The 22,635-nt window shown below is 34.1% G+C and overlaps 3 protein-coding genes across 3 annotated transcripts; 2 read left to right on the top strand and 1 right to left on the bottom strand.

The window, feature by feature from the left end:
• Positions 1 to 4,842: 4,842 nt before the first annotated feature.
• Positions 4,843 to 6,632, top strand: LOC120342919 (uncharacterized). The gene is made up of 4 exons (XM_039411967.2): positions 4,843 to 5,162; positions 5,462 to 5,570; positions 5,944 to 6,061; positions 6,423 to 6,632. Exons 1-4 carry the CDS (start codon positions 4,921 to 4,923, stop codon positions 6,515 to 6,517), a joined length of 564 nt encoding a protein of 187 aa, XP_039267901.2. The 5' UTR covers positions 4,843 to 4,920; the 3' UTR covers positions 6,518 to 6,632.
• A 9,688-nt stretch (positions 6,633 to 16,320) lies between these two features.
• Positions 16,321 to 18,252, top strand: LOC120342866 (uncharacterized). The gene is made up of 4 exons (XM_039411856.2): positions 16,321 to 16,592; positions 16,923 to 17,031; positions 17,315 to 17,432; positions 18,024 to 18,252. Exons 1-4 carry the CDS (start codon positions 16,372 to 16,374, stop codon positions 18,116 to 18,118), a joined length of 543 nt encoding a protein of 180 aa, XP_039267790.2. The 5' UTR covers positions 16,321 to 16,371; the 3' UTR covers positions 18,119 to 18,252.
• Positions 18,253 to 20,232: 1,980 nt separating this feature from the next.
• On the bottom strand, positions 20,233 to 21,687 carry LOC144420803 (uncharacterized). The gene is made up of 4 exons (XM_078110462.1): positions 21,434 to 21,687; positions 21,201 to 21,282; positions 20,990 to 21,077; positions 20,233 to 20,408 (listed from the first exon to the last, which is right to left on the bottom strand). Exons 1-4 carry the CDS (start codon positions 21,580 to 21,582, stop codon positions 20,395 to 20,397), a joined length of 333 nt encoding a protein of 110 aa, XP_077966588.1. The 5' UTR covers positions 21,583 to 21,687; the 3' UTR covers positions 20,233 to 20,394.
• Between the last annotated feature and the right edge of the window lie 948 nt (positions 21,688 to 22,635).

Consider the following 22,635-nt stretch of genomic DNA (forward strand, 5'->3'; position numbering starts at 1 on the left):
AAAATTCAGGCCAGGTCTTATTTACGGGGAAACACGGTATTACTTTAAAAAAACAAGAGAGCAACGCTCAAATATATGGACACGTAGACGAGAGCGAATCATTCCTTCTTACCGGTACCTTTGACGCAACCGGTACCCTCAAAAAAGTTCCGGATTTCCAGTAGCAAGGTTTTTGCAAGATCAAAACGTACATCCAGTCATCACGCGGACTACTTCTGTGTTCCCATGGATAAATATAATACAGCGAAATTTTGGACGAAATATCAAATTTCATAGAATTTATACAAAATTTAGAAATAAATAAAAATAATAGCCTTCTGGAGAAAAATTCCATCTTCAACCACTGAAAATTTCAAAGCAGTTGGTCGAGTAATCGAAGAGAAAAGCGACTTTTTAATAACTATGTCAAAGAACAAGCATAAAAACAACAATAACAACAAAAAAGCTACGCCCAAATATATGGACACGTCTGTTCGCAGTACAATATGGTTTACCCAACGACTAACATATCGTACCGTCAAATCACAGTCTACAAATATGTTCACACCAAGCGAAGCAGTACAGTAGGACACAAAATGGCGTACGATGTCCGCAGAACGTTCGGTGACGTCATAGCAAACAAAAACAAATCTCACAGAACTAACAGAAATATTTGAAATAAATAAAAGTAATAGCCTTCTGGAGAAAAATTTCATCTTTGACCACTAAAAATTTCAAAGCAATTGGTCCAGTGATTAAAGAGAAAAGCGCTTTTTTAATATTTCCACTAGGTGTCCAAAAAGTGTCAAAGAAGAACAAGAACAACATAACAACAAAACGATCGTTATGTCCACTAAACGTGTCCAATAAAAATACAAGAGAGCTACGCCTAAATATATGAACACGTCTGTTCGCAGTACAGTACGGTTTACCGTATCGTCAGATCACAGTCTACAAATATATTCACACCAAGCGAAGCAGTACAGTAGGACACAAAATGGCAATCGATGCTCGCAGAACGTTTAATGACGTCATAGCAAACAAAAACAAATCTCACAGAGCTAACAGAAATATTTAAAATAAATAAAAGTAATAGCCTTCTGTAAATGTAATTGTAATTTGCTGAAATTTTGGCTCAATTACACTTTCAATTTGACCAGAGGTCACCAAACTACGGCGTCCTTTCATCTGGCCAGCAATAATACGAAAACGGGCGAAATATTTTCCCAAAGGGCGTTTCCCAAGAATCGGCTTCCCTTTTTATTCGTAATATTAGCCAATCAGCAAAATGCGAAAAAGTGACGTAACAATATGCCTTTTCGCATCCGTTTTAGTAGTTTAAGACACTTAGACAGATTTTCAGTCGTGGTTGTAAACAATACCACATTTTGCGATTTCGAATGCTATTCGTTAGTTTGCAGCTTGACGAAAACCCAATATTGTATTGGAAGAAAAAATCTGAGGAATTTCCCAGGCTTGCTTCTTTAGCCAAGGATTATTTATGACTAACAGCAACATCAGCCCCGTCAGAAATTGTTTTTTCAATTGCGGGTAACTTTTATACGTCAAGAAGAAATTTATTGGGGTCAGAAACGTTTCGCAGCCTAATTTTTATCAAGTGCAATCCAACAGTTTTTGAGCAAGTGAAACTGTAAATATGAACCAGAATGTTATTGGACAGGTTAGTGGACACAATTATCGTGTTGACCAAAACTTTGGGTAATTTGTGTTGTTGTTCTTGTTCTTCGACATAGTTATAGAAAAGTCGCTTTTCTCTTCGATTACTGGACCAAAATTTCAGTGGTTAAAGATGGAATTTTTTTCTAGAAGGCTATTACTTTTTTATTTCTAAATTTCGCGTGAAATCTGATATTTCGTCCAAGATTTCGCTGTAATATTTTATCCATGGGAACACTGGCTGTCTGGTTTGATTCTTGCTACGCGTAACTCGAATTTATTTGAGGGTAGCGGTAGCGTCAAGGGTAAGAATTGCTTTGCTCTGTTGTAGTCACTTGTAATGTGTCCATATTTTATTATATTATCCATATTAATTTTAAATGTAATTGTAATTTGATATTTTTTGCACAGAGTAACTGTGATGGTAATTGTAATTGAACTGAATTACTGTAATTGATCCAACTCTGGTCGGAAGACTTAACTTTGGTCAGAATATAGAATGAGAATAAAATCAAACAAGAGAGCGATGCTCAAATATATGGACACAAAAGCCAAAACGAGTATGTATACGGGTACGGGTATACATCTGTCCATGGGAAGAGTAAGTCAAGATGTGTTCTGTATATACATATTTTCTGGTATAATCTGACGGTGAAATGAGCCGGCCTCCGATTTACCCGCCTCTGGATTGTGTGTAACAGACCCGTGAGCTATGTTTCATGATTATTATTGTCCTAACTTATGCAGGAACTAGATGGCACTTTGCAGTGTTTCTATTCTCGCAAACATTGCTGGTTTGGGAAACATAATTTTTTAGACCAAATCAACAACCACAGAAATCTGAAATAACAATAGAGAAATCGTAGTGATTTTAAAATGCGGTTGAAAGCCGACCGAAAATTCGAATACCCAGGTTGGAGTTCCCTTTCATGAAATCGTTAAAAAATTTGTCGTAGCATCATTAATGTGTTTGTGTTACGGGTATTCATATGCGTGCAAACACACATACATTTTCATAAAATAGGGTACTCGGCGTATATATATTTTCATTATTCATCATAAGCACTTCGCAATGAATGCATTTCGTGCCGACCAAATATTGATCACACTATATATAAATATAAGATATAATATAAGTTAGTACATTTAGTATCCAGCATATAGCTCAAATATCGGATATATTCTCCTTCCTGATACAGTGCTGCATGTGTAAAGCTCAAAACTGCACAATACCAACCAAGGAGTATTAGAATCTATAAAAGGTGCAACAGCAAGTATCTCATTGGTGCAAATTAAATTTTATAATAATATATATGACGCATAGTACTATTTTCTACAATTAAATATATTTACGACTCATTCATAAATTCAGCTTTGCGATCCATGTGGTAATGTATCGTATTTCAATGAGAAGTTCATAACAGCCCAGTTATCGCGCTCTGAAGGTTCACAAAAAGTTGAAGAATTTTATTTGGCCAACTATACGTTTCCTATTTACTAAGTGTAGGCTACAATATCTGTATCCATGCAAGTGGCCAAAGCTCTCAATTGCATTAATGACCCCGAACCACATATCCGTCTCTATACCATAGGTTACTGTTTATATTCCGGTGTTAACGACTATTTCAAATATCTTGATATCGATCTTGCTGGTTTAAAATATTTACACTTTCTATTTTTCCAATAACATACCAATGCCATATGTAAACATTTTTTATTTTGTTAATAGGTAGCCTGACGTAAATCTCTGTTTTCCGGGATCTAAAAACAATATTATATTAACGTTGATACCATTAATTCTGAAAAAATAAAAACGTAAGTATTTTGAAAGTATTTCGAACTAGAAATAATTGCCACAAAGTTAGATGGATTCACTCCTTTTGAATTATTGATTCGTCAAGCAAAGCAAATGTTAATATGGAGGCATACATACAAATGAATAGACGCTGTTTTTTTGTTAAGTCTGGAGGGAGCGATACGACCAATACGATCATCCAAGTCACCAAATTAATTGTTACTCATAGGATTCACAGTTATTGGATGAATATGTGTGTAAAGGCTAATTATTTGAGTATCATACACATAACATTGTTTCCCCGAGAATAGGACTGGGTCTTATTTCAATTTTCTCTCTTTTCTTTCGAAAAATAACACCAAGGCTGGCTTATTTTTGGGGAATGTTTTTTGTTTTCATTCAGCAATAACAAAATTACAAAGTAGAGAATTACGAGATTTTTAAATATACAAAATATAAAAACCGATATCCATTTACTTATAAATAACACGTTTTTATTTAAAAAAAATTTGCGCTATCGACTAGATCTTATTTTAGGGGAGGACTTATATTAAAACCATTTTTGAAATTCAGGCTAGGTCTTATTTACGGGGAAACACGGTATTACTTTAAAAATATAAACAAGCACAAGTATGAAGAACTAACGATTGAACGTCCGATATGTCGGAAGACCTAACTTTGGTCACAATATAGAATGAGAATAAAATCAAACAAGAGAGCTAACGCGGAAAGGCCCCAAGATGTGCAATTTTTAATTTTGATGGCGTCATCGTACACAAAAAACGAATTCCATACAGCCAACAGAAATTTTTGAAATAAATAAAAGTAATAGCCTTTAAGCGAAAAATACAATCTTAAACCAAATAAACAGGTTTTATTTATTATTGTTGATTTGTGTAGTTTGCGTATTTGTATAGTTCTAGCTGCTGTTGACCAATTTATTTTATCACGCAAAAAAATAATATTTTTGAAAAGCTTATTAATATCTGCTATCGAAAATAAAATCCCAGGACATCAGTTTCCTTTGGTAAATTTCCTTCAAAACGTCGCGGAGGTGTTATCTATCCGTATGGGTTTCGACTAATATGTTGAGTCACGACAAAATAGGAAACGTGCGCCTATAAAATGCACATCGTGGTTACACTTTGCCAATCTCGGTAAGATTCACACAATAGCAGAGTAAATTTTTGCGTGAAATGATATGATAGATATTCATGATCATACTCACCAAAAAGTTTATTACGGTGCGTGTACATATTTGGTCAGTGTTGCGATTTATTTTCCTGTCCCTGACAAATTGTTTAGGAAATATTGAATGGGTAAATATTAAATAATTACTTTCTGCACGACAGACTTTTTCATAAACTGTGTACATTTTTTTTTCACATTACCATATTAATATTATATCCATCAACAAAAAATGTATAATTATCGAAGTTCAATCAGGCATAGGTTGCACAAACAGCACGATGAATGTGAAGCTTGTTTTTGTTCTTCTTCTGATTGCAATCATTGCAATTGATTCGGGTGATTCTTGGAGACGGAGACGAAGACGGAGAAGAAGGTATCGTCCTGTTCAAGTGATAAAAAGAGTGGCAACAAGAGTGAAGAGAGTCGCTTATAGAGTCGGACAAAAGGCAGTAGGAGCTGTCAAAAAAATCGTTGGAGAGAAAGTTTGGAAGTTTGGGCAGAAAGTAATAAGTAACTGGAGGTTTGTCTCTATAAAAAAAAATTGTATAACAGATTGGTAATTGTTAAAAATAATTACGAGGTGAAATTTTGATATAAATGACCATATGGATTAAATTGAAGTAAACATTTGAACAAATACCTTGAACATTGGCAGCCCAAAACGTATCTTTAACTTCAATAAACCATATATATATAAATGCATGTAAATTTTCTCAATTTTGATTTACTTCAACAGTCTTTAATTAAAATATTTTCTGCTCAAACACTAAAAAACAGGCGTGCTTTTATTTATCTTTTTATTGTTATTCATCTTTACAGTGACATCAAAAAGTTGATTGACTGCTTCAAAACTGTGAAAAAATTGCTGACGACATTCGGAGTATTGGGAGACAACCCTCTAGAGCAGTTAAAGACTTTGCGTGATACGGTGACTATATGATGATAATAATTTTACATTTTAGAATTATATATATGCCAATATTGGTAGTAAATTGCCATTTATTTTTCAAGATTTCAAAACATAAATATAGCAACAAAACCATGGCAATACCTAAAATATTATCAATTTATCTTTAATTGCTTTTTCACATCAAAAAGAAACAAAACACTGAAAAACAAATATTTTTGATTTCGGGCCAACAACCCCACCATTTATTTGCATCAACGATTTTTTATCGCGGGTCATATTTGTCTGTACAAGGTGAGCATATAAGTCACATGTAATAATTTTGTTTTTTAATTCACCGTAAGTTTATTGGACACGTAAACCTGAATGTATTGAGCTAATCTTTTTGTAATAGGATCCCCACGCATACAATGACATCATGAATGAGGTGGAAAATGTCGTTCAAGAAGAATATGGAGAGGAAGCTGACGAAATGATGCGTGGATTTGATACAGTCATGGAACTAGAAATGGGTACGATTTATTTTAAAGATGTTGTTAATTACTCATATTGTCGAACGCGTTGACTGTATATTATTCCTTTTTGGGTACTCTGGAATTTTACATTTTGCCGGTATATCGAATACAATTCGATCTCTAAAAGTTCATTTGCTGCTATTTTCATAAGAGATATTTTGATAATATTTGCATGGATTTTTTATGCTTGCCAAGTGCGAATAAATGATACAAGAAACTTTGTAATGAAGTGACTATCCATTTTGTAATGTGTGTCTCCTCTGGTTGAAAAGAAACTTAGCCCGATACAGCAGCAGGTCATTCCTAAGCTTAAATTATGGCGCGCGAAACTGCTTAAAAATTGATAATCTTGATTTAGATGACTTGCTCGATCTGTCGAGCGAATTGGATCGAATGGAAAATGATGAAATCCTCGACGACGACAACAGCGTTGATATGTTTTTCGAAAATTAACAGCACATGCTGCAACAAAGTGACCGAGTATCGGAACAAAAGAATCACTGTTTTGAATGAAGATTTTTTTTCCACATTTTTTATAGTTTGGAATAAATTCAGAAGCATATAAAAATTGATTCTTATATTCATTAGCAAGCAGTGGCATATGCAATGTCGGGAAGCGAACTGAATACTTGTTGTTTGGAACAAAGGCTGCATAATTAGCATAGTATAAATCATGTTCACATATACACATAAAGTTGGACATTGAACGCAATATCATCACAACGAAAATTATGAAATTGCATAACATTCAAATGCAACTTATCAAGCATTTTGATTACTTTATAAATTAAAATTTGTGTAAATTCAATAAATAATCTGCCAGAAAGAAAAGAAGCCTATAGATAGGTCATACATATTTAATCAGAATTTGCATCAATGGGAAACTTACTGTTGCATCTTTTCCGCAATTGGTATAATCGTTGGTTGCTATTATGCAGTTTTGATCTTTGCATTTGCAGTGATTATATCAAGACTGAGGCGATTTCTGGTAGTCAATTTCATGAAATTAATGCGCGAAAACAAGGATACGCATGCACAGTAAAGATAAACTTTTTCAAAGTTTTATAAATTTTTTCATAGTTTCAAAAGAGTTTAGAAAGGAAACCCCAATCTGAAAAAAATTATTTATTCGATCGGCTTTCAAAGGCTTTAAGTCACTATCTGCTCATTGGTATTTCAGAATTCTGTTGTCAAAAATTCAAATCTATAACCGCATGACATGCTGGAAAAATTTAACTGCAATGTAGCATTTGACTCTTGTATATATCTCACGAAACACGCTGTCACCCTCTATAGTTCATGCACCTCCGAAAGGGAGTCGCTGTTACAAAACAAGGTGCGAGAAAGAACAGATCATTGGTATAACTGATGATAACAATGTAGAAATCAAAATTCACTGAGCACTTTGGTTTGAGATGAGTCCTTTTAAGTTTGGCAGTCGGATGCTAACGTTGTCCATACCGCATGCCGCATAATATATCTGTCAATATTGCCACAATGGACAGATATTTGAAATGAAAAAACAAAAAACGCCAAGAGAACCCGTGAACTGGTGGTTGTTTGTTCCTCCTTAATCCCTGTCAGATAAGAAAACTTATTTTCATCGAATATGCCCAGGTATCGCATTAATCTGCCTTTGCTATTTCTAGACACTTGCCGCCTGTTTTTATTCTCATTAGTCTCATTTTGTAGGCTTAGTTTGAAAACTTTTATTTATACTTTAGCTTTTTGTAGCCATGAATTTGAACCCGCACCTTGCGGGTATAAAAATGTTGGATATCTACTTTTTATCGAGTAATATCCTCTGATACATACAACGAAAAGTAAAACTCACTGCATAAGGACTGTGTATTGCGACAAACAAATCGTGGGACCTATAGATTTCATGGCGAAATTCAAGTTGTGTTTACATTTTGTTGAATACATATTTTCTGGTATACATTCTGACGCTAAAATGAGCCGGTGAGCCGGCCTCCGATTCACCCGCTTTTGGATTGTGTATAACAGACCCGTGAGCTATGTTTCATGATTCTTATTGTTCTAACTTGGCGACAACGGTTATGCAAGAACTAGATGCCACTTCGCAGTATTTCTTTTCCCGCAAACATTGCTGGTTTGGGAAACAAAATTTTATAGATCGAAATTAACAACCACAGAAATCTGAAATAACGATAGAGAAATCGTAGTGACTTTAAAATGCAATTGAAAGCCGATCAAAAATTTGAATACTCGAAGTTGAGTACCCCTTTGAAACTCTTTTATGAAATCGTGAAAAGATTTGCCGTAGCATTATTAATGTTTTTGTTTTACGGGAATTCATATTCGTGCGAACACACATACATTTTCATGAATAGGGTACTAGGCGTATATATATATATATATATATATGACATATAATAAAAATTTGTATATATATATATATATATACAAATTTTTATTATATGTCATAAGCATTTCGCAATAAATGCATTTCGTGCCGAGCAAATATTGATCACACTTTATATAAAATATAATATAGGTTAGTACATTCAGTATCCAGCATAAAGCTCAAATATCGTATATATTCTCCGTCCTGATACAGTGCTGCGTGTGTGGAGCTCAAAACTACACAATATCAACAAAGGTTTATTAAAATCTAGAAAAGATGCAACAGCAAGTTTCTCATTGGTGCAAATTAAATTTTTTAATAATATCTATGACGCATAGTAATCTTTTCCACAATTAAATAGGTTTACGACCCATTTATAAATTCAGCTTTGTGATCCACGTGGTAATGTATGGTATTTCTATGAGAAGTTCATAACAGCCCAGTTATCGCGCTCTGGAGGTTCACAAAAAGTTGAAGAATTTTATTTGGCCAACTACGTTTTCTATTTACTAAGCTCTCAATTGCATTAATGACCCCGAACCACATATCCGTCTCTATACCAGGTTACTGTTTATATTCCGGTGTTAACGACTATTTCAGATATATATCTGAAAAGTCGTGCCCTCGCTTCGACACCTTACAATTAATGCCATCTTATTTTATTGATGTTTTCGCCCACAAAAGCGACAATCGATCTTGCTGGTTTAAAATATTTACACTTTCTATTTTTCAAATAACATACCATTACTATATGCAAACATTATTTATTTTGATAATAGGTAGCCTGACGTAAATCTCTGTTTTCCGGGATCTAAGAACAATATTATATCCACGTTGATACGATTAATTCTGAAAAATTAAAAAACGTAAGTATTTTGAAAGTATTTCGAACTGAAATAATTGACACAAAGATAGATCGATTAATTTTTTTCCGATTTATCGATTCGTCAACCAAAACAAATGAACAGACAATGTTTTTTTGGTAAAGATAGGAGGGAGCGATACGACCAATACGGTCATCCAAGTCAGTTCTCCCCAAATTTACTGTTATGCATTGGATTTACAGTTATTGGATAAATACGCGTGTCAAGGCAAATTATTTGAGTTTCATACACATACCGTTGTTTTCCCGAGAATAAGACCGGGTTCTATTTCAATTTTTTTATCGCAAAATAACACTAGGGCTTATTTCGGGGGGGGGGGTGTCTAATATTTTTATTTATCAAAAACAAAATTACATAGTAGAGAATTACGAGATTTTCAAATATACAAAATATAAAAACGGATATCCATTTACTTACAAATAACACGTTTTTATTTAAAAAAAAAAATCACGTTATCGACTAGGTCTTATCATAGAGGAGGGGTTATCCAACACCATTTTTAAAATTCAGGCTAGGTCTTATTTACGGGCAAACACGGTATTACTTTAAAAAAAATAAACAAGCACAAGTATGAAAAACTAATGATTGAAGTTAGTTATCAGGTTTGTCCCCATGGTCAACATTAAATGGACTTTGGAAGAATGCTAGACTAGGCCGATATGTCGAGACGTAACTTTGGTCACAATATAGAATGAGAATAAAATCAAACAGGAGAGCGATGCTCAAATATATGGACACAAAAGCCAAAACAAAGTAGTACGGGTATGCATCTGTCACAGTATAGATTGACCACAAATACCGCAGTATTCACGACTTCGCCCGACCACTAACGCGGAAACGCCACAAGATGCGCAATTTTTAATTTTGATGACGTCATCGCACACAAAAAACGAATCCCATGGACCCAACAGAAATTTTTGAATAAAAAATAAAAGTAATAGCCTTTTAGCGAAAATAACAATCTTAAACCAAATAAACAGGATGTTTTATTCACTATTATTGATTTGTTTAGTTTGTGTATTCTTATAGTTCTAGCTGCTGTTGACCAATTTAAAATATTTTATCATGCAAAAAAATAATATATTTGAAAAGCTTCTTATTATCTGCTATCGAAAATAAAATTTCAGTGCATCAGTTTCCTTCGGTAAATTTCTTTTAAAACGTCGCGAAGGTGTTGTCTATCCGTATGAATTTCGACTAATATTATGAGTCACGACAAAATAGGAAACGCGCGCCGATAAAATCCACACCGTGGTTACCCTTTGTAAATCTTGGTAAGATTCACACAATAGCACAAGTATATTTTTCTACTGATCATGCGCCAGAGATGATATGACAGATATTCATTATCAAACAATATTCATCTCAACAAAAATGTATTACGGTCGGGCAAATATAGTTGATCCATTGATTAGTGCGCTTGCGTGGTCGTATTATGAGAGTGTAGATATTTGGTCAGCCTTGCCATTCAATCTTCTGCTCTTAATAAATTGGTTAGTAAATACAGAATGGTTGAACATTGAAAATTTATATTCCACACGACAAAACCCTTCATAAATTGTGTATTTCTATCATATTTTACATTATTTTCTCACCCCACCATAATAATATTATACTCATCAACAATAAAGTAATAATTATCGAAGTTTCATCAGACATAAGTTGCAAAAACAGCGCGATGAATTTGAAGCTTGTTTTTGTTCTGCTTGTGATTGCAATCATTGCAATTAATTCGGGTGATTCTAGGAGAAGGAGACGAAGGAGAAGGCATCGTTTCGGTCGGATGGTTAGAAAAGTGGTATCAAGGGTGAAGTGAGTCGTATATAGAGTCGGGCAAAAGGCAATAAGATCTGTCAAAAAAGTCGTTGGAGAGAAAGTTTGAAAATTTGGGCAGAAAGTGATAAGTAACTGGCGGTTTGTCTCTATAAAACAACTTGTATAACAAACTGATAATTGTTAAAACTAATCGAGAGGTGGAAACTTTGATATAAATGACCATATGGATTAAATTAAAGTAAACATTTATGCAAATACCTTGGAACATTGACAGCCTAAAAATGTATTTTTTAAATTTCAATAAACCATACATAAATGCAGGCGAATGTTCTCAATTTTGAATTATTTCAACAGTCACCAATTAAAATAATTGCTGTTGCTGTATGCTTTTATTTGTCTGTTTGATGATATACATCTTTACAGTGACATCAAAAAGTTAATTGACTGCTTCAAAACTGCGAAAAATCTTGTTGGCGAAGACTCTGCGTGATACGGTGACTACACGATGATAATAATTTTACAATTTAGAAGTATATGGCTATATTGTTAGTGAACCGCCAATTTTTTTTCAAGATTTAAAAACATAAATATGCTAACAAAGCCACGTCAATAGCCAAAATTTTATCAATTCATCTTCAATTTCTTTCCACGCCAAAAAGAGACAAAAACTAAAATAAGATATTTTGGGGCAACAACCCACCAATTTCAACAATGATTTGCTATCACGGGTCATATTTGTTTGCACACGGTTATCGTATAAGTCACATGTATAACTTTCGTGTTTTTAATGGACCGTAAGTTTATTCCAAGTAGACTTGAAGGTATTAAGCTGATCTTATTGTAATAGGATCTCAACGTATACACTGACATCATGAATGAAAAAAAAATGTCGTCGAAGAAGAATATGGAGAGGAAGCTGACGAAATGATGAATGGATTTGATACAGTCATGGAACTAGAATTGGGTATACGATCTATTTTAAAGATGTTGTTAATTACTCATATTGTCGAATGCGCTGGCCGTGTGCTCTGGCGTTTTACATTTTGCCGGTATATCGAATACAATTCGATCATTAGAAGTTCATTTGCTGCTATATATAAGGGATATTTTGATAATATTTGCATGAATTTTTTTATGCCTGCCAAGTGCGGATTAATCATAGGAGAAACTTTGCAATGAAGTGACTATCCATTTTGTAATGTGCGTTCCCGCTGGTTGAACGAAACTTAGCCCGATACAGCAGCAGGTCATTTCTCAGCCAAAATTATGGCACGCAAAACTGCTTAAAATTGATAATCTTGATTAAGATGACTTGCTTGATCTGTCGGGCAAATTGGATCAAATGGAAATTGATGAAATACTCGACGACGACACTAGCGTTGACATGTTTTTCGAAAACTAACAGCACATACATCAACAAAGTGACCGAGTATCGGAACAAAAGAATCACTGTTTTTGATGAAGATTTTTTCCCTACATTTTTATAGTCTGTAATAAATTCAGAAGCATATAAAAATTGATTTTTATATTCATTAGCAGGCCGTGGCATATCCAATGTCGGGAAACGATTTGAATGCTTGTTATTTGGAACATAGGCTATACTGAGCATAATTAGCATAGTATAAAATAAATCATGATAACATATACACATAAATTTGGATATAGAACGCAATATCATCACAACGAAAATGATAAAATTACAACATTTAAACATTTAAATGCAACTTATCAAGCATTTTGATTAATTTATAAATTAAAATTTATGTAAATTCAATTAACAATCTGCCGGACAGAAAAGAAGCCTATAGGTCATATATATTTAATCATAATTTGCATCAATGAGAAACTTACTGTTGCATCCCTTCCGCAATTGGTATATTTGTTGGTTGCGATTATGCAATTTTGAGCCAAGTTTACACTCGGGTATTGCATTAACATTCTGGCTTCACGCGACGTGAATTTATTAGGTGCACTTGTGTTGGGGTTGCGTTTAGCATGCCCGTGGACTATGTTTCGTGAGTGTTTTACTTAGTTTACTCAAGTATGTCTCTGATAATTCAAATAAATATTGCTGTTGAAGAACTTTTCTGCCTCTAGTACTAACCGTGGGAGGGGGAGACTAAGTAAATTTGTTTTTTACATTTTGGAAAATTTTGTTCCGACAGTGTGCGCGCAGCTGCTAAAACTCACTATTTTGCCGTAGTTTCACGGTGGTGCAGGGAGTGTGTTCATGAAAAATACATAAAACTGTTGTTCTATTATTCTTACTATTATTATTATTCTAAATTAATTAAAAATCCACAGAAATCTGAAATCACAATAGAGAAATCGTAGTGTCTGCGATTGAAAGTCGATCGAATACTCAGAGTGGAGATCCTTTCGAAACTATTTTTATAAAATCGTGAAAATTTTTTTCGTAGCATTATTAATGATTTGCGGGAATTCATATACGTGCAAACAAAGATACATTTTCATAAAAAAAGGTACTAGGTGTATATATTCTTCGTCCTGATACAGTGCTACATGTGTAAAGCTCAAAACTACACAATACCCACCGAGGTTCATTAAACTTGAGGAAAGGCAATTTTCTCATTTATGCAAATTTCATTAAATATCCATGACCTACCATATTCTTTACCACAATAAAATTATAATTATGCCCCATTCACCAAATAAGCTTCGCCATCCCGGTGGTAGTGTATGGTATTTCAATAGGAAGGTCATAGCAGCCATCGCGCCCTGGAGGTTCACAAAAGGTTGAAAAATTTTATTTTGGCCAACTACGTTTTCTATTTACTAAGCGTAGGCTACCACTATATCTGTATAAAATAACAGTGGCCAGAGCTCTCAATTGCATCAATAACTCCGAACCATATATATACCACGTCTCTATACTAGGTTACTGTTTATAGTCCGATGTTAACGACTATTCCAGGTATCAGAAAAGTCGTTACCCCACGTCTCTATACTAAGTTACTGTTTATATTCCGGTGTTAACGAGTATTCCAGGTATCAGAAAAGTCGTGCCCCCACGTCTCTATATCAAGTTACTGTTTATATTCCGGTGTTAATGACTATTCCAGATATCAGAAAAGCCGTGTTCCGCGTCTCTATACTTGTTTACTGCATTATAGTCCGGGGCTAACAACTATTCCGTGCAGGTATCAGAAAAGTCGTGTCCCCACGTCCCTATACTAGGTTACTGTTTATATTTCAGTGTTAACGACTATTTCAGATATCTGAAAAATCGTGCTCTCATGTCGACACCTTACAATTAATGTCATCTTGAAGTAAATATCGATCCTGCTGGTTTCAAATATTAACCCTTTCTATTTTTAAGTACCATACCATTGCTATTCATAACATATTCTATTTCGTAAATTGGTAGGCTCAACTGTAATCGCTGTTTTCTGGGATCTAAAAAATATTATGTCCACGTTAATACCATTGCTCCTAAAAAATACAAGAATTCAAAATAGTATTTTAAAAGTGTTTCAATTTTTCACTTCCCCGCAGTAAACCAATTGCATAATATTGCTCACAGTAGTGACGTATATATACTAGAAATAAAAGCCATAAAGCTAGGCTTGAGAATCCGATATGTTGGGATACCTAACTCTGGTCACAATGCAGAATGAGAATATAATGAAACAAGAGAGCGATGCTCAAATATGTGGACACGAAGACCAAAACAAAGTTGTACTGGTATGCAATCTGTCACAGTGGACTGACTACCCAGCCACAGTCTTCACGACTTCGCCTGACCGCGAACGCAGAACCGCCACAAGGTGCGGTCCAGTTTTGATGACGTCATCGCACACCAAAAACGAATAACATAGAGAGCAAAAATAAATAAAAGTAATGGCCTTCTAGCGAAAAATACAGTCTAAAACCTCATAAATAGGTTGCTTTATTTACTATTGTTGATTTATGTAATTTGCATATTCTTATTGTTCTAGTACTAGTTGATCAATTTAAACTACTTTATCACGCAAAAAATTATTTTTTTAAAATCTTCTCATATTGTTGACTTATTATGTATATATCATATTATTTGCTACCGGGAAATAAAATTCCAGTTCATCAGTTTCCTTCGATAAATTTCCTGGAACGTCGGGAAGCTGTTATCTATCCGTATGAATTTTGACTAATAATACACACCGTGGTAACTCTTTGTCAATCTTGGTAAGATTCACATAATATTAAAGTATATTTTTCTACTGGTCATGCGCCTGAGATGATATGACAGATATTCATTATCATATAATATTCTTCTCATCAAAATTTTTTTACGGTCGGGCCAAAATTCATTTTATAGTTCAATGTGATGATACATTGATTAGTGCGCTGGCTTGGTTGTATTATGTGGGTGTAGATGTTGGGTCTGTCTTGCTATTTAATCTCCTGCCCCTAATAAATTGATTAGGAAATATTGAATGTTTTTTTTCTTTCTTTATGTCAATACCAACTCAATTCAAAACTGCGGTTGAATAAATGTTAGCTCTTTGTTTAGAAGCCACGCAACCTTCCCACTCTCGGAATATAGCCAATTATGAAGTAATGAAAAACAATAAAATAGGTAGGGCGGTAAAATAACACCATAATATGCCAAACCACGACTTCCCAGAATGAGAGTATTGAATAAAATTTCCATATTTCTATACAACTGCAGCAACATTTTCAGGAAAGTGGATGGTGCTAGATATACAAGATAGTTTCCTATTTTTTGTTATATCCACAAACAACTAGAAATGAGTTAATGTGTGTGGTGGGGAAAACAGCGAATGCGGCAAAACATTCACAATTTCTCTGAATAATATAATATTTAAATATAGTGAATGAAATGCTATAACATTGCGAGGGTGTTCATATAACGGATATCGTTTCTTGACTAATATATTTAAAGACAAACAAAAACAGGAAATAAGGGCTTATAAAAAGGATAACCGTAGTCTATACACGACAGTCTAGGTTTGTTCATTCGATCGACCTCGGTGATTTCTACACTTTTTTGCGCACAAGTAAGCTGCCGAGAGCAAACAACACATGCAAGATATCTTAGTCATTGCTTCCAAATTAATTCTTCAAATCATTTGAGTACATCTGCAACTATATATTGTTTGGCAGTGTTAATAATTTAAAAATCTAAAACTTCACTATGAAAACCCACGCATGATTATGTTACCTTGACTAAAATAAAATTTTAACATTTGTAATTCATATATTATCGTAAATAAATTAATATCTATAATATTTGACAACAGATTCGTTGGTACAGAATGCATATCAAACTCGTTTTAATTTTTGCGTTGATCGCAATCCTTGCGATAAACTGCGGAGATTCCATTAGATTCAGGCGATTTCGTCTTCGACGAATCGTTAGGAAGGTTGGAAGATTTACAAGAAAAATTGGAAGAGGGTTAATACGAGGCATTAAAAGGGTTGGTAAAATTGGAAGCAAGATCTGGAAGTTTGGGAAAAAAGTGATATCAAACTGGAGGTGTGTTTATTTATCTATTAATACAAGTAGTTACTTTTTTATTTGTAAAGTAAATTAGTTATTAAAGTATAGAGACAAACTTGTATTGTATACAATCCGCCAATAAACCCATTCCATCCGCCTTATATTATTAAAATATCAAGCCATTCCGATGCCTAATAAACAGCATATACAAATAAATATAAAATGGATGTTTATATATTATTTAAATAGCCTAATTGCGAAATAATAAATCACTACATTACTAATTGATTAGAGAATCAAAAAAATATCGAGCGACTGTTTCGCTGATCATGTATTAATAATATATTACATTCTATATTTTATCAGCGAAGTAAAAAAATTGATCAGTTGCTTCAAAACAGTAAAACGTCTGTTGTCTACCTTTGGAATATTGGGCGATAATCCCGTGCAACAGATGAAAATTTTGCGTGACGAGGTAACATTACGATCATTTTAACTCAATTATAAGTTTTATGTGCCTTCGGCAATATTTCGTGTAGAAAATAACACTGCAGAGAAAAAGGAATCCCGAGTTGACGGTGTACCCATAGTTTTATTGACACAACCGAGTTTCAAATATACGAAACTTGGAAACATTTTTTTATGAAACATTGAGTCACTCATAAATTTAAATATGCATTTCCTAATGTTATATCGCACGCTAATAATTCTTAGTCATATTCATTGTCAATATTGACTCCATCATATTTTTGTAATAGAATCCTCAAGCATACAGTGACATCATGACTGAAATAGAAAAAGTTGTCCAAGAAGAATATGGAGAGGAAACTGACGAAATGATGAAAGGGTTTGACACAGTCATGGAACTAGATATGAGTAAAGTTTTAAAGGATATTCCAAGTTACTCATATATATTTATTTTTTAGTGCTGCTATGGAAAAAGGGTGGTGCATATGCAAAACAGCAGCAAAATTAAAATGAGATAACTGGCTAGATGCAACAGGCGACCACAAGCCAGAAGAATAAAATTGAAATGCATAAATATGATGAGCAGGCTAACTATCGAAACTGAACACCCGAACCCAAATATTCTCCATAAATCTATAAATGCTGGAATAGCCCAATAAATTTAATATTATTTATATTCCCTACGGAACTACTTATTGCGTTCTGTAATATTAATATTTCTAGAGAAAGTTTTGTTTGTAGAACAAACTTAAGCCTGAAGTTAATTAATAAGATACCAGGCTCGACACTTTGATAAGAATAATAACAGCCTCTATACATACCATTTTCTGGGCGTAGTCACATCGACATAAACACACGATGGAATGTTATGCGTAGCCATAAATCCGAAATATAATTAGGCAAAACAATTATAGAAATTACATGCTTTCTTTAATTTGTGGCGCCCAAGTTCAGTCTTTAAACATAGGTACTTCAACATGTTGTCATCTTGTATTACAGACGACTTACTCGATCTATCAGACGATCTGGACCAAATGGGAAATGATGAAATTCTCGATGACGAAGACAACGTTGCCATGTTTTTCGAAAATTGATTGGACACGTGAATGAATATATATATATATATGTCATATATATATATAAATATAAACATGAGCTGACACTCTTGATCCTTTTTAGTGAAATTATATATACAGTATTGAATATTTCAATAAATTCACTTGCTCTATTCTTTGTTTAGTAGAATGCGCATGCCAACACTGTCTTTCTGGGTGAAAGCTTGCATAGTCTAATGCCGAAATTCTTAATTTGGCGTTCTGACACCAATTAGAAAGTTTTGTAGATTAATTTACCATAGGGAAAATCGACCACATTCATATAGGACAGGGATGGCGAACCTTTTTCAATGAATGGGTCAAAAATTATAATTTTATCGCAGAACAGAAGAGAGTGGGTCACAGATATTTAATTCACGTTTGTATCTTTAAGAAACAAATCTTATAAGCTGGTGTTGGTGTAGTTTTGGGCTTTACTTATGCAGCACTTCTATTAGGGACTTTTTATGGCACTCGGTTTTATGATATTAGAGTACGAAAAAAACGCATATGAATTACCAAAAACGTTTAGGATGATGCGTTAAATTATTTTACGGTTCTACGGAACAGAAGAGAGTGGGTCCCAGATATTTAATTCACGTTTGTATCTATAAGAAACAAATCTTATAAGCTGGTGTTGGTGTAGTTTTGGGTTTTACTTATGCAGCACTTCTATCAGGGACTTTTTATGGCACTCGGTTTTATGATATTAGAGTACCAAAAAAACGCATATGAATTATCAAAAACGTTTAGGATGATGCGTTAAATTATTTTACGGTTCTAGTGTTTGGAGGTAATTCCGCTTTGATAGTGTTAAAATTTTGGATCACACCTCCAATCACATTAAGGCACTTTTACACTGCCCCATTGTTATATCAGATTACTAGATTTTTATTTCAAGTCTGAAAGATTTTGTTTTCTCAGCGGCATTGTAGGCGAGAAACTAATAAAATGCAAAGTAGCATCTAGTTCTTGTATAACCCCTAAAACAGTCTGCAGATGCACTTCCGAAAGAGACAGGCGTTTGCGAGAAATGAACAGATCAATTGTAATGTTATGTCATAAACGATGTCAGGCCCAATAGCTGAATAACGGTATACAACAGTGCATACATGCGTCCAAGATTAGGGGTTTTGAAAATTACCATACCGGCCCGAAAATCAACATTTTGAATTTGAGCTATCGCAGCCCTGATTGTCCAACTGATCACAAATAAAAGGCGGTGGGTCACTTTGTGACCCGCGGGTCAGTGGTTCGCCATCCTTGATATAGGACCTTCTGGGGCATGTTGAAGATAAATAATCATACTTCGAATCCTCATTTTTATGTCGATCAACGAAACATCGAGAAACAATGGAGTATTCAATAAAGGTCCAAGCTAATTGCGCATTACATGCCGTCTTTTCGGAGTACTTTTTGACAATTAATTCGCATTTGTTAAACCCGACGCGAAGTGTTGAATGTGTTTTATATTTCCGTATTTCATAGATTTTGTCAATAGGGTGTCGTGATCAAAAGGGTTGAATAACACTGAAGGAGAGAGAGAGAGAATTTATTGCTTTCGTCAAACCAGAAAACCAATCGTAAACGTCTGGTACCACTCAGTACAAATTACTTAAATAAATACTTCACGGGGGAAGGGGATTCGTTTTCCAGCCTGGCGTGATAATGCTTGGTAGCATTTCACAATTAAGATAATAAATGTATTAGATAATCCAGAAATAAGTTCATCATGCATAACAAATTGTGCCTAGCTCGCATCACAGCGCCATTGCGCGGTGTCCGGGTTAGATACTAAATATGAGCTTAATATTCATACTTTCATGCGGTCGTGTGATGGCGTAAATTTGCCGAAACGAAGGCCATTTCCAATTACACTAGATTTCTAACCGAACCGAAGCCGTGCATCAACTTTTCGTTGAAGCATAAAAAAACTGTTATCCACGGTGCTCACTGCCCATATTATAGTCTTATACTTCTACAAAATTTCGAATCAAATATATATATATATACTTCAATTATGCGACAACACACGATGTACAAGCGTTATGTCGATTTCTATGGTTATCATCATTTGCATGGTAATCATCCTCTTGGGGTGCATTATGATTAAAGATACATGATAACACACTGAATTTCATTATTCAACATATTAGAAAGATCAAACATACAATACTATATAAAGATGAAATATTTCACTGCTCCAAGAAAGTACGCAAAAATTTTTTTCCAAAATTGTACCACAGTGTTTTGTATTTCCCCACTGCTTTTTCATCTTATGCTCTTTTGTCTGAATGTAAAATTAAATCCGATTGAAATATTGAAAAGGTGTCAAAAGTTAGTTCAAAGATGTCGATTGAGTAAAAACCGAATAAAGTCTAGATCTAGAATATGATTTGATACGTGTATCAAACCCGATTTAATGTCACATTCGGTTTTTAACAGAAATTTCTACCGTTAAAAATTGAATGCTCTTAAATAAAAAAAAATTCTATAAGATTCTCACGAATTTCGGGTCCTGATTAGTTATTTGGGCGCTGTTTGCTTTTTACTTTCAACGAGAAGTCGCGGTTTTGCCACGAGTACATCATTCCATAAACGCAATGCAATGGAGCGAAACAAAGAGTGTCATGTCATCGTAACCAAGTTACAGCATTTTTATAGAATCATAAACTAAAATAAATTTGGCAGTTTTGTAGTCATATATTGTTGCATACAATTTTGATGATTCAACGTGGTATATGATTTTAGAAAAATATGGTAACTTATAGTCGCCTTAGTGGTTATGTACTGCAGAAAACAACAATACTTGACGTGAGCTACTGCTACTAAAATGCAAAATTATCTTTGCAACAGCGAATCTAAAATTACCTTCCGTACTAACGCTAACGTCTGAGATTTCAGGGATGATTTCATTTTCGATTGCCTCATCAAAATATTGTTGCGAATCTTCATCTTTCTGTAATACATTGGAATCATAAACATTAATAACGTAGGGACGTACACTTATTAAACTGTTTATACATAATAATTAAAAAAACGTGATTGTCTTCCAAACTTCTATATAATTTAAACTTGTCACCTGATCATCCAATGTTTGTAATCTGCGTCCCTCTTCATCACCTGCAAACATGGCTGCCGTCATCCCCGCTTTTACGAGTTCACTGAATTAAAAGATATCAATCAGTATATACCTGAAATATTTGTTCTAATGTTTATGCTAGTCGCAAAAAGATCAATCCATTTAAAATTTAGTTCGCTTTTCCTTTATATATACCTTATCGTAGTAAATGTGTGTAATATAAATATACTCACGGGTGGTCTTCCAAATACTTGGTAGTTTTACCCACCACATCGGACACTGCACTTTTTACGCTATCTATCAGAAATGCTTCGCTCGCTTGATGACAGAAAATACAAACCATCGACACACCGACGAATATTGAACATTTCCCGAGTTCCATGACAATCGTCTTGTTACCTGGATATTGCAACTATAACACAGTGTATGAATAAAAAACCTAAATGTTGAAGCCTTCTTGAAACATATGGGGCTAATTCTTATCGATCATAAGGATGAATCATAATCATAGTCAGTTAGGCCCGACTCCTTGAAACCCTCTCATTGTGTTGCAATGCGTATGTTTCAAGGAAATATAGATACTTCCTAACACGTCCAGAAATAATGTTTGTAATTGTTTCTTGGGGAACAAACATATTGTTGCTTGTCTTACAAATATGTATCTTCAAAATATGCAAAGATTATGGCTTGTAGGAGCCATTATTATAAATGAACCCGCAGATTGTGATCTGAATAATAAAACATATGCGCTACGTATAGTCTAACCTTAAAAGTTGCCCCCTAGTGATTTCATTGGTAAACAATCATAATGTGAAATCTCAAATTAGTGCTATCTTTTTAGCATATTTCAAGCACTAAACCGTCCAATCCCACTATCGAGATTATTAGCCACACTGCAGGAATTGTTTCATTAAAATTCTCATTCATTCCTAGAAATACGGTACATAATCAACATTATTTTTACAAATCACTTGGCCTTTCAATCGATATGTAGCACAAAAAAATTCTTCCACATAATTGCGGACTGATAAGTATAAAATACTAGCGTTATTCGGTTTTCTGTATAAGGAGATTATTCTTGGATATTAATATGCGTTTGATAGGTTGATGAAGTCAATTTTATTTCACATGTCCAACAAATCGTTCTTCTCCGAGAGTTTGAAAAATTAATTTTTGCACTGATGGGGCCTGATTAGATGAATTCTTATAGAATTTTTTTTGGAAGCCAGGCGTCTCATACAATCACTGAAATGATATTCAAGCATTATCTGGAGCGCAAGCAAAACGGTGAGTTTAACTGCCTACGCTGAAGTATGGAATCATATTTTTTTATAAAGCCGCTTCCAATTTTAGATGATAGAATTAGTCGCCGTATTATCATGAAATTTTGAATTTGAAGCGCTCGTCGGAAGTCACACACGCTGCTCTAATCATG

The sequence above is a fragment of the Styela clava genome, chromosome 3 (genome assembly GCF_964204865.1).
Source record: "Styela clava chromosome 3, kaStyClav1.hap1.2, whole genome shotgun sequence".
Taxonomy (NCBI): Eukaryota; Metazoa; Chordata; class Ascidiacea; order Stolidobranchia; family Styelidae; genus Styela; species Styela clava.